Source organism: Triplophysa rosa, linkage group LG8, assembly GCF_024868665.1.
Source record: "Triplophysa rosa linkage group LG8, Trosa_1v2, whole genome shotgun sequence".
NCBI lineage: Eukaryota > Metazoa > Chordata > Actinopteri > Cypriniformes > Nemacheilidae > Triplophysa > Triplophysa rosa.
In genome coordinates this window covers 117,740-131,058 of record NC_079897.1, presented here as the reverse complement: position 1 = coordinate 131,058, position 13,319 = coordinate 117,740, and the positions used below count along the sequence as shown (strand labels likewise).

General features: G+C 45.3%; 1 protein-coding gene across 1 annotated transcript in view; it reads right to left on the bottom strand.

Annotated features, from left to right (window-relative positions):
* Window positions 1–13,319, bottom strand: part of LOC130557688 (intermembrane lipid transfer protein VPS13B-like) — a 79,052-nt gene that overhangs the window by 37,826 nt on the left and 27,907 nt on the right. Inside the window, exons 21-27 of the mRNA XM_057339677.1 lie at window positions 6,792–6,904; window positions 6,575–6,701; window positions 6,337–6,464; window positions 4,163–4,400; window positions 3,863–4,074; window positions 1,531–1,746; window positions 1,113–1,309 (exon numbers count right to left, since the gene is read on the bottom strand). Coding sequence (XP_057195660.1) covers window positions 1,113–1,309; window positions 1,531–1,746; window positions 3,863–4,074; window positions 4,163–4,400; window positions 6,337–6,464; window positions 6,575–6,701; window positions 6,792–6,904 — 1,231 coding nt within the window. The remainder of the gene's footprint in view (window positions 1–1,112; window positions 1,310–1,530; window positions 1,747–3,862; window positions 4,075–4,162; window positions 4,401–6,336; window positions 6,465–6,574; window positions 6,702–6,791; window positions 6,905–13,319) is intronic.

The following is a 13,319-nucleotide window of genomic DNA, read 5'->3' as shown; positions in this document are numbered from 1 at the left end:
CCCCTAACTCTAACAATCACACACAACTGTCTGCTCTTTTACATTTTCACAAAAGTTAATTCTGTATGATTTATAAGCTTGTTTTGGATATTGCCTTCTTTGTGGGGACATTTTGTCCCCATACCGTAGGGTTTACCCTTCCCACACACACACACACACACGAGAATATGACAGCACACACACACACACACACACACACACACACAAACACACATGAGAATATGACATCACACACTCACACACAAACACAAACATGAGAATATGACAGCACACACACACACACGCACACATGTTGTGTTTCCATGTTTTATGGGGACATTCCATAGACACAATGGTTTTTATACTGTACAAACTGTATATCATATTCCCTACCCCTAACTCTAACAATCACACACAACTGTCTGCTCTTTTACATTTTCACAAAAGTTAATTCTGTATGATTTATAAGCTTGTTTTGGATATTGCCTTCTTTGTGGGGACATTTTGTCCCCATACCGTAGGGTTTACCCTTCCCACACACACACACACACACGAGAATATGACAGCACACACACACACACACACACACACACACACACACACACACACACACACACACACACACACACACACACACAGGAGAATGTCTGAATGAAAGTTCATGAGCAGCAGGTCAGAGTTCAGCTGAGACGTGTGTGTGTGTGTGTGTGTACGAGCGACCGGAGAATCGTGTCATTCTCTGTCAATCTCTGCTTGTTCTGTCGTCCCGGCAGCTGTGCCCCCCCGGCCCTGAGGCTCAGAGCTGCTTCCTGTTTCCTGTTTGAGGGAGTGACACGTCCACTCAGCACACAACAACAAACAAGAAGAGCACACTGTGTGAAGGGCCAAGCGGTTCCTCAGAGGCCTGACATCACACAAACTTCCTCTGTACAGATCCACAGAGCGTCCACTCGCTCACAGCTGCACATCACAGACGCGTGACACGAGCTGAACATCTGACCTCTGATCTTACATCACTGTAAATATAGATCACCACACTTCACAATCAAAAACAACATCACAGTGTTGTGTGTTTGTGAGCTGAATGATGTAAAACCTCCCCGCATCTGTTCCATCTGTATCAGAAGAGACACGTTACATCTGTGTGTGTGCGATGAGTACCGTTGTCTCTGGACGTGTGGTCAGAAGAAAAGAGTTTGAGTGTGAGTTTGGGCAACATCCACTGCATCCAAACGCTGAGTTTTCCACTGGAGCTGCTGATGCTGCAGGTCTTCTGTTCAAGAGTCATGGACTCACACTGAACCGCATCCTCTGTGTGAACCGACTCACCCTACACACACAACATCACACTAAAGCCCTCTCTCTCTTTCTGATACAGGCACAGGCTGATACACACAATCATTCAGTCACATTCTCAAGACATTTATACAAGTTTATATCAACTGCTCACTTTGTTGACTCTCATCAGCACATTTATTTCAACACACGCACAGCACGACACACAATTTGCAGTCATGTGACACTTCAAAAGGTGTGTGTGTGTTGTTTGACCTCTGTAGGTGAGCCCAGGTCAGCTGATGGGCTGTAGGTGCTGGTGTCAGGTGGGATGGTGCCAGCACTGCTGTGGACAGGTGATGACGGTCCAGCGGGTGGCGCTGTGGGGTCTGGAAATCCTGATGATTGTTTTTGTGTTCCTCTGTTGTGCATCTGATCAACCACACTGACAATCTGACTCCATCTACACCATAAACCATACAGCAGCTGAACCTGACCGAGAGACACACACGTGCATTTATGATGGGTTAGGTTCATACTTGCTGCAGGTACTGTGATACTTACACATGTTAAATAAAGTGATCACACTGTGTGTGTGTGTGTGTGTGTGTGTGTGTGTGTGTGTGTGTGTGTGTGTGTGTGTATTAGGGCTGTGCGATTTGGGGAAAATATCTAATTGCGATATTTTTGACAGACATTGCGATTGCGATTTGATTTGCGATTTTAACTTTTCTAATTCAAGCTTCAATTCAATATTGTTGTGTGGAGCACAGTATGGGTATAGTTACCCTGAAAGAAAACAACAAAAATAAAAACATTTAATTGTTTCCATTAAAACCATTACAAATTAATTTTTGTAGTGTGCTTTGGGCATTATTCAAATAGGGCTTACTGTTGTTCAATTGGTTCCCAACTTCCAGATTACATCACACCAACAGAATCCAAATACCAGTGTACACTATTATAGTTTCCATTAAAACAAATACAACTCCCATTGTAACCCTTAAATCCATAACATTTTCTATTGTGTTAGTGAATTATTAAAATAGTTCATAGGTTACATAGGCTGATTTATTATTGTTTAAGTATGTGGGATTTTTTAAAACAAGTAAAAAATGTGCTGAATGTTTAATTTCATCCAAGTGAAATTAGCAAAACAGTTAGATAGAATTTACATTTGTTTGAAACGCGGAGATAGGCGTGAGTTGACACAGGGTGCGCGCGTGCGTCAAGCCTCGTCCATATTGCCAGATGCCCGAGCCGTAGCTGTGTATGCGCGTCAAGTTTAAACGGCTCGTCCGCGAGACGCACAACGTGGGGAAGAGTCGCGCGAGTATGACACAGGCTGTGTGTGCGGTCTTCTGAATTGGACGGTTCTTTAGTATTTATTTGCCTAATGATCGATCTGACTCTGCAGATGCCATAATAACACACACTGTCTCTCTCCTGCCTTCTGTATGTTTGTTTTTTTAATGACGGACGTTTATGCAGTTGACTGGGGCAGTGCTGATTAGGCATAACGGAGGTGCGCTCACTCAGTTGGTTAGCAAGAATGCCACTCAAAGCGGGCTTGGAACAGACGCGTTTCCTATTTTTCACATCGCTTCCACATCGCAGCCTCTTGCGATTAGCAAATCGCAACGTCTCACATCGCGATTGCGATTCGATTTCGATTAATCGTTCAGCCCTAGTGTGTGTGTGTGTTATTCTGCACACAACAGTCCTTCATACTCATATCTATTATCACACAGACACTGTCTTTGGCAACACTTCATACACAGCGTTGTAAACCAACAGAAGAGAAACACATAGAAAGACAGAGAGAGAGAGAGTTTAACAGTTATTACTTTTATTAACACATTAGTTGATCACCAACATGCTTCTTAACAGCCCCAAACTTCTCAACCTCACACTACACATGCAAATAATACAGACAGACAGACAGACAGACAGTGTGACAGACAGACAGACAGTGAGACAGACAGACAGACAGAGAGACAGACAGACAGACACACAGAAAGTAAGGCAGACAGACAGACGGACACACAGTCAGACAGACAGAAAGTGAGACAGACAGACGGACACATAGTCAGACAGACGGACGGACTGACAGACAGAAAGTGAGACAGACAGACAGTGAGACAGACAGACAGAAAGCGAGACAGAAAGCGAGACAGAGTGAGACAGACAGACACTCTGCTTCTGGTTCGCTTTGTTTCTTTAACAAGCATTTCACAGAGCGTCCAATCAGCATGCAGCAATCAAAACAAACCCTCTGAATCTCACATTACCAGACGATCAAATGAAACTTGAGTTTGTGTCACATTCACCCACAACACCTGACCCATCTCCAAAGTGTTTGTCTGTGTGTACATGTGAAAGGTTGTTAATAGACACTGTTGCTTATATATAAAACAGAACTCCAGCATGACGAGCACACACACACACACGCTGGTATACTGAGTTACAGTGAGGTGTGTTGATTTTTTTATCCTCTTTTCTGAACGCCAGCTCCTAACTTCACAGAAAACCTTTGACATTTGAGAATGAGGAATGCAGCGTGAATGATGTTGTGTGTTTCAGTGTGTCAGGTGTGTCATTTGTGTACCTGAGGATTGGAGCATTTCAGGTGCACAGGCTGCAGGTCCACATGTAAACAGATGATGAAAGCATGTTTGGTGTCGGGCTGCAGTTTTGGGCCGGTGAGCGCCAGTGTTGACGTGCAGCCCATGGGCTCTAGAAGACTGAGAGAACGCTGGTGACCCAGGAGAGAGTACACACTCAACTGATTCACACACACCGTCCACGGGAACGCGTCACCTGACCACATACACACAGTGAGAGAGAGCGGTTAGTGATGCGAAGCAGAGTGTGGTGTGTCTAGAGTTTAGTGAAGGTGATGCTGTACCCTCATCCAGCACAGGTCTGGGAACAGTGAAGGGGATGTCCTGCAGCGGCTCCATGCGTCTGTGCCCAGCGCTCATCACGCTGACCTGTGGCAGACACAACACCAGCGTCCCGGGCATACACTGAGTCTGACTGTGATACCAGCTGCGCACCGTACCCGGAATATCACCACACACCAGAGTGCTGGGAGACGGCAGACTGTCAGACGGCACAAACACACAACACGACTGCAACTCCACCTGCACACACATACACAAACAAAAAATCTGTGTGTCAGTGTCAGCGAGACCAGTCTGCGTGTGTGTGTGTGTGTGTGTGTGTGTGTGTGTGTGTGTGTGTGTGTGTACAAGTTTGTCAAGACTTTGTTGAAAATGTCCTCACAAATAAGGTAACGCATGACAGAAATAGCAAAAAAGCAAATGTTGCTGTGCATAATGTCCTCAGTATAAAACCAATATCAATGAGTAATACAGCTTCTGAGGTCTGTGTGTGTACACGCTGCAGGAGGAATGATCATAAGACAGAACATCAGCTTCTCCTCCACACACTCCTCTTGCCGTGTTTAAAGATATGACATGAAGTTCATACATCACACAGCAACAGATCTGATAAACGACACAAATCACAGGAAGTGACCTCACTGTGTGGGGCTCAAAGGATCATGTGATTGGCTCCCAGCAGAGCTGCACATGCAGCTGTGAACACCACACGGGATGAAACACACACCCGTGATTTTAACAATCTGCTCCATTACACAACTAACACATTGTCCACGGTCACACCCACACACCATATCATTCCTGTTTCTGATTGGTCATCTGCTCCCATAGAGAACTAAAGGAAGAGAGAATTGACCTTTGACCTCACAGAAGAACCAGTGACAGGACGGAAGAAACAACACATCTGATTTGAGTTTGGTCAGTATGATGTGTGTGTGCGTGTGTGTGTGTGTGTGTGTTACCTGCAGTGTGAGGTGTGTGTTACCTGCAGTGTGAGGTGTGTGTGTTACCTGCAGTGTGAGGTCTGTGTTACCTGCAGTGTGAGGTGTGTGTTACCTGCAGTGGGAGGTGTGTGTTACCTGCAGTGTGAGGTGTGTGTGTTACCTGCATGTGTGTGTGTTACTTGCAGTGTGAGGTCTGTGTTACCTGCAGTGTGAGGTGTGTGTAACCTGCAGTGTGAGGTGTGTGTGTGTTACCTGCAGTGTGAGGTCTGTGTTACCTGCAGTGTGAGGTGTGTGTTACCTGCAGTGGGAGGTGTGTGTTACCTGCAGTGTGAGGTGTGTGTGTTACCTGCATGTGTGTGTGTTACTTGCAGTGTGAGGTCTGTGTTACCTGCAGTGTGAGGTGTGTGTTACCTGCAGTGTGAGGTGTGTGTGTGTTACCTGCAGTGTGAGGTGTGTGTGTGTTACCTGCAGTGTGAGGGGTGTGTGTGTTACCTGCAGTGTGAGGTGTGTGTGTGTTACCTGCAGTGTGAGGTGTGTGTGTGTTACCTGCAGTGTGAGGGGTGTGTGTGTTACCTGCAGTGTGAGGTGTGTGTGTGTTACCTGCAGTGTGAGGTGTGTGTGTGTTACCTGCAGTGTGAGGGGTGTGTGTGTTACCTGCAGTGTGAGGTGTGTGTGTGTTACCTGCAGTGTGAGGTGTGTGTGTGTTACCTGCAGTGTGAGGGGTGTGTGTGTTACCTGCAGTGTGAGGTGTGTGTGTGTTACCTGCAGTGTGAGGTGTGTGTGTGTTACCTGCAGTGTGAGGGGTGTGTGTGTTACCTGCAGTGTGAGGTGTGTGTGTGTTACCTGCAGTGTGAGGTGTGTGTGTGTTACCTGCAGTGTGAGGGGTGTGTGTGTTACCTGCAGTGTGAGGTGTGTGTGTGTTACCTGCAGTGTGAGGTGTGTGTGTGTTACCTGCAGTGTGAGGGGTGTGTGTGTTACCTGCAGTGTGAGGTGTGTGTGTGTTACCTGCAGTGTGAGGTGTGTGTGTGTTACCTGCAGTGTGAGGGGTGTGTATGTTACCTGCAGTGTGAGGTGTGTGTGTGTTACCTGCAGTGTGAGGGGTGTGTGTGTTACCTGCAGTGTGAGGTGTGTGTGTGTTACTTGCAGTGTGAGGCGTCTGACGGCGTTCCAGGTGTGTGTGTGTTACCTGCAGTGTGAGGCGTCTGACGGCGTTCCAGGTGTGTGTGTGTTACCTGCAGTGTGAGGCGTCTGACGGCGTTCCAGGTGTGTGTTATCAGGTTCTTCATGCGTTCATCTGAACTCAAGTGTTTCTCTTCAGATGATGGAAAGATTTTCACAGGTACAGACAGAGGCCTCGACTCTACACACACACAAATATAAACACATGCAGACAGTGACACATTGAAGTGTACCGATACTGTCTCACTCAGTCTTATTGATTTGTGTGTGTGTGTGTGTGTGTGTGTGTACCTGTGTGTGTTTTAGTTTTCACAGGGCTGCTGGTGTAGTCTGATGCTGGATTGCTTGGTTGTTTGGTTATTGGAGTGCTGCCAACAGACGCTTCATCTTCTCTCCTCTTCTTCATCACCACAGAAACCTATAAAGCCTACAATTAGCAACTCTATAACACAAGACACAAGACACACACACACACACACACAAAATGCACAGTCATACAGATAAGTACCTTTTGAGGCGTTCTGGTGCCACTGGATCTCTGAGGGTGGAACAGAAGCCATGAAAACAGAACGGGATCCACGTTTACAGCGATTCCCTGAACGCTCACCAGCAGCACTGCACCTACAACACACAAACACACACTAAAATCCAGTTCTAATCACTCTGGACATGAACCTCCAAACAGACGAGTGACGAGTGAGCCGCTGTTGTTGAGCTCATTCTTCACGGGGGCTCTCAGGACGTCATGATTGAATTCTCTGGTGTGAATCAGAATGTTTTAATCATCCGATAAGAGCTCGACTCATCCTGCTGTTGAGCTGCACCACTTTGATTTTTTCTGGAATCTTGAATGTCAGTCCCGCAGGGGAGAGCCAATCAGCATCCAGCATTACTAATGATTAACTGCAAGAGGAAGACGACGCAGCAGATGTGTGTGTGTGTGTGTGAGTGGCAGATTTTAAACATCCGCTTGTGTTCCGGAGTGTGTTCTGTATTCTCATGCATGTTCTCGTCCTTTAAAAGCTCTATTAAGGAAACTTTATGGGCTTTTAAGAGTCTGTGTGTGTGATAAGAGACACAAACAGAGCGCTCAGGCCACCTGCAGTCATGGCTCGGGCCCAGCGCGACGGCTCCGCTATCATAAACACACGAGGAACTTCAAAGTGTGCAGCAGTCATTAAAGACGCAGCCGTACGGAGGACGAGAGCTTTGATGTAGCAGATACAGACAGCAGCGAGGACACTGTGACATCATCTGTGCTGACCCGAGAACAGTAAACAAACAGCAGAGGAGTTTCACTTAGACTTAAGTCAATGTCACACACCTGCACTCTCTTCTGATAGCACACAATCTGTGTGTGTGTGTGCGTGTGTGTGCGTGCGTGCGTGCGTGCGTGCGTGCGTACTGGGGTGTAACGGTTCTCGTTGAAAAATTTAACCGCACGGATCTCCACCAACGGTTCGGCTCATCTTAAATCTGACGACGCATTTATAATATGGTTCGTTAGAAATTATAATGCGTAAAACAGACTGACAAAGTTCAGCTAATGTATGTTTGTCGATGGATACACATATAATACCTACAACAAATCAAATAACCTAGAGAAATTTCAATAGGATTGACGTATGCTGTGATATGAGCAGTCATTTCATCACCCGGGTGTTGTGAGCGCGCCAGTGCAGGTGAGACCTGAGCAGCACATGTTGCTCTTTAAACGACACTCGTTCAAGCCTCGACCATTTAAACATTGAAGTGCCAGATGATGCAGAAGAAAACTTGAGAAGATCCGAAGCGCGCGCAAGAGAAGTCTCAGACATGACGCAAATATTGAGCTGTCTTTGAAGCGCTTAAACGGACCGATTCACACACGAAGTAGGTCAACATGCCCCTCTTGTCCAGTATCTTAACAAATATAGTAGGTTATGTCTTAAGTGAACGGACGAAACAGACGAAAAACAGTATCGGTGTACAGGATGGGTTTCATTCCTCTTAAAGCGACAGCAGCATATTCCTGCGGTCTGTTCAAAGTCAAGGAAATCACTCACTGCTTGTGACTCAACAGTTTATGATTCGTCTTTATTTCATTTCTACATATGCAATGTTATGTTTTCTTTGATTACTTTAATCCATTTCTACCTTAAAAGGTATATATACAGTAACTTATTTAATTTTCTGCTTTGCTCTGTTGTTTTATTGGTGCTGTTACTTGTAGCTTGATTATTTGTTCTTATTTTTATTTGTCAGTAGTCCCTTTTCCCTGAACATAGCACAAACTGAACCAAAACCGTGACACAAACCGAACCGTGAGTAATTTGAACCGTTACACCCCTAGTGTGTACTTGTGTACATGTATATTTGTGAGGACCGGTTTGAGTTGTAGACCAGCGGTGTGAGGACAAGGAGAGTAAAGTGAGGACATTTTGGCCGGTCCTCACTTCCAGAGACCCCTTTAAAGGGCTGTTTGAAAGTGAAGACTTGGTTTTAGGGTTTAGGTTATAATCAGGTTTAGGGTCAGGCGTGTAGTTCTGATGGTTAGGGTGACGGGCTAGAGATTGCATTGCGTCAATGTATGTCCTCATAAAGATAGCTGCGCAAACATGAGTGTGTGTGTGTGTGTACAGTGGGCAGAGGCCTGCAAATACAAATGTAAGAACTGATCAGTGGTGATGTCAGATGATCTTTAAGGTATTTGGCCTTTCATCTGTCTGATATTATGACAACACACAAAGCAGCCAATCACAGAAGTCTCACAGCCACAAGCTACGCTGTGATTGGTGGATCCAGTGAACACCTGCACATGTGAACCTGATGTCACAGCAGCTCACCTCAACCTGTGTGTGCGTGTGTGTGGAGTTATGTAAATTGACACACACTCTGTTCACAGGCAGGCCGACAAACTGCTGTTGTATAACATATCAACACTCCAATCCACAACTGTTTCATAAATATTTATTCTCTAACTTTATAAGGTATGTATTTATTGTAACGGTAACTTAATAGTTTGTTACTTCCGTGTGTGTATGGCACTAGAGCGATGTGTTCACATGTTAGATTATTTGTGTTTGAGTCAGTGAGCTGTGTTGAATATGGCTGCTTGAGTTCAGTTCCTCCTGATGTTAAGTGGAATCACTGTTCAAATAAACCTGAGCATCTCCAGCGCATGAGACTCGATGAGAGACATTTTATCCATTCCATCTGTTCCCTACTGCAGGTGTGACAGAGAGAGAGAGAGAGAGAGAGAGAGAGAGAGAGAGAAAGAAAGTTCTAGTTCTGTGGAGGTTTATTTGAGTAGAAAGCACTCCTCGGTGTGTTTGACGGGCTTTTGTAATTATTTATTTGGAGAGCAGAGAGCCACACGAGCGTTTACACTGAGCCCATTAAAGCCTGAGAACAGAAGAACCGCCCGCACCGCATGTTTCCATGCGACAGGAGAACCCACCACTGTGTTTCTGACACCCTCCGGCACAAAAACAACAACAGATCACTGAAGAATCAGGAGTGTAACACACACACACGTTTATCTGAAGTATGGACAGTGAAGTCATTTATAGAGAATCTATTTCTAATAGATTGAAGATGCCACAGGGGGGCAGTGATGTCACTGGCTCTCAGAGACTGCAGAGAGCAGTGCATGATGGGAAGAGAGAGAGAGAGAGAGAGAGAGAGAGAGAGAGAGAGAGAGAGAGAGAGAGAGGCACTGCGGACCACCCACAACCCCTCTCCCTCTCTTTCACTGAAATCACACACACACACACGTGCACACACACACACGCGCGCACGCACGCACGCACACACACACACACAGAGAGACACACGTGAGAATTCTCCTGCCGCGTTCCAGAGAACCACAGGCCACTTCAAACACAACCCATAATTACTATAAGAACTAATGCTCACACACACTCGCACACACACTCACGCACGCACGCGCGCACACACTCACGCACGCGCGCACACACACGCACGCACACACAAACACACACACATCACGCACGCACGCACAGGCCTTAAGCTTAAATCACAGGACTAGGGCTGAAACGATTCTTCGAGTAACTCGAGTAATTCGAATACAAAAAATCATCGAGGCAATTTTTGTTGCCTCGAAGCCTTGTTTAATCTCTACAGTTTGACGGAGGATTGAATCTGCCTTTTTCCAAACGTATTTTTCTCCTTTTCCCATCCCTCATCAGATTGAAAAGGCATATTTGTTTTAGCGCAAATAAAGGAAATGATCCGAAAGTCGAAATAATGAAGCTTTTATCTGGTAAAGTTACTGGTAGGTGAAGTAGGGAGGGCTTTAACTGTCCCAAAGGCGTTGTTGACTTGTTAAAATTCGCGCGTTTTTGACCCTCCTGGCTTTCCATATATTACTGACGCACAGCCCGCTAAACTCTGTTCAAGTTACAGGGCTCTCAAGTCTCACGCATTCACCGTGAGTCACACGCATTTTAGTCTGTTCACACGCTCACACGTGTTTCTCATGGTGACAAATAACTGATATCTTATTGAAATGGTGAACTGCTGAAACTTGTTTTCCGGCTGGATTGACTCCATCAAACTAGATGCGGACTAGTGGATGCCGAATCCTGTTATTTACACATGTCATCTGTCTGTTCTGCGTGTCTGAGTGAATGAACTGCACAGTTTAACGTGCTACACGCGTGATGCTCATGAATTTGTCTGCGTCTGCGCTGAATGAGGACATGAACTTCACCTCCAGAGTTGCTCTCATTGTTTGAGTAAAGAAACAGACACTAAAAAATAAGCGTCTTCCGACAACCTGCCAAAATAAAAGTCTGGTTAACTCGGTATTTTTATGTGGACATATATATTACAATAGTACAAAAAATGAAACTAAAACTAATTTAGATCAACTAAATGCATCATGCATAAGCTGAAGTTAGTTGTTTACCTTTGAAATTATTCTTTCTATTTGTATTATATTGCATTTTGAATGTAATATGGCAATGTAATGTATTAAATTGGTTAACTTTTCACAGATATTAATGTATGCAATTTCAGCAATAATTTTTTTTTTCTAAAAAAAGAAACAAATTAGTTTTTCATTTTAAGAGACCTGTCGTATTTTCTCTTGTATATTTAGTATTGCTCTTTAATAAAGAAAAGGTATTGTATTATCCGAATACCCGATTAATCAATGGAAAATCAGTAGAATACTCGATTACTAAAATAATCAATAGCTCCAGCCCTACACAGGACACACTGAAGGTCTCTCAACAACCCTGATGAAGTGACACACATGTACACACACACACACACACACACACACACGCACACACACAAAGGCTTTTAATGTGGTAAAGTACAAGAAGTGTTTTTACAGTATGTAAAGCATGTTTTCATTGACATCACTGATCATTCAGATTCATCAACACGTAATGGGCGTGGTCTAAATGTAACGGAGCAATCAGAAGCGAGCGTGTGTCTCTTCCTACTGATTTCACACTGTGTGAGTTCTGTTTCTCCTCCAACGCCGGAGTCTGTAATGAGCTGAATGAATGACAGATTAACCCACTGCTGCACTGCTCAAGCTTATGTCTGTCAAACCACACGTCCCTTCACTGAGCAGAACTCTGACTGAGGGATCATGGGAAAGGGTCGCCTCTCAGGCCTCCTACACACCTCGTGTTTTCATAGCTTCACTCGAGCACGGAGACTTCAATTCGTTCCGCCGGCGGCACAGAAAACTACCTGCTGTTCATCTGTGAGCACATGTGACCTGCGGTTATCAGTTAGCCAGAATCACAAACTACAGCGTTCATCACCAAATAAACTCCCTTCATCATCAATCATTGCCCTGCAAGTGCATTGTGGGTCATTTCCAGAGTTCTGCTATATATGACTGACCTCAGATCTCATCTCTGCTGCGACGATCACGTGAGCAACATCTACATCATCATTCTCATCAAAGCAAACATCTTTGCTAACACATGTGCTGAAACCCAGAACCGATGAATGCTTAACTGCAACAGCTTTTGGGTTTTATGAGAATCTGGATGTTGCGCTCATGTTCCGCTGATGAAAGAAACGATGGCACACAGATGAAGAGCGCTCGGGTTGTCTGCAGGCATCGCTCGCTGTCAGCTTACATTAGTTCTCTCTCGCTGAATCTGACACGTAGATGAACGACGCCAAAGAGATGCCAAAAACAATGTCTAAACACGCTCAGAAAACATTCCTCCTGTCACCTGTGACTTCATGACGCTTCTTATCATTAAACTCTGTGTCCGTATGACATCATCACTGTTGTTCAAACCACAGTTCATCCTGATGACATCACGTGTACAGTGAAGAACTACATCCAGCTGATTTTGTGTGATCCAGTTGTTGCAAATGTTTGTGTGTGTGTGTTTCTTGATAGATGGCGCACAGACTCTGAGAGCTGTTAATGGATATCAGAGCTAACAGACTCACACGGGTCCCACAGCTTTGCACAAGAGTCCAGCAGGAGATCCGGTTTCAGGTCCCAGTGTTGAGGGGATCAAAGCAGCACCAGGACACATCCACCTGCTGTCATTATTCTACTGCCACACACACACACCAGCACGACCCAGCTGGATGACCTCACACACACACACACACACACACACACACACTCACACTCACACTCACACTCACACACACACTGGAGGTGACGGGTGACGTGTGACTGTGCTGCTGACAGTCAGTTTTTAATCAATCTGTCTGTTAACTGGATGTGTGTGTGTGTGCTGCACATTCCCTAACAGAAGATTCAAGACGTCTTTGTTTTGTTCAGACTCTGAGCATCTAATCCATTCACTGCGTTTGATTAAATGTAACATTTTAAAAAGCTGCAGTTCTGAGACAGACATAAATCAAAGTCTCACAGCTGCATGAACACATTCGGCCCCCGTGCTCCGCTCCGTCTTCAACTCGTTTCCAATGATCATAAAGCTCAACTCGCCTCGCATGTCTGCGGGGAGGGGGAGAGTGTGAGAGAGAGAGTGAGTGAGAGAGTGAGAGAGAGAGAGAGAGAGAGAGAGAGAGAGAGAGA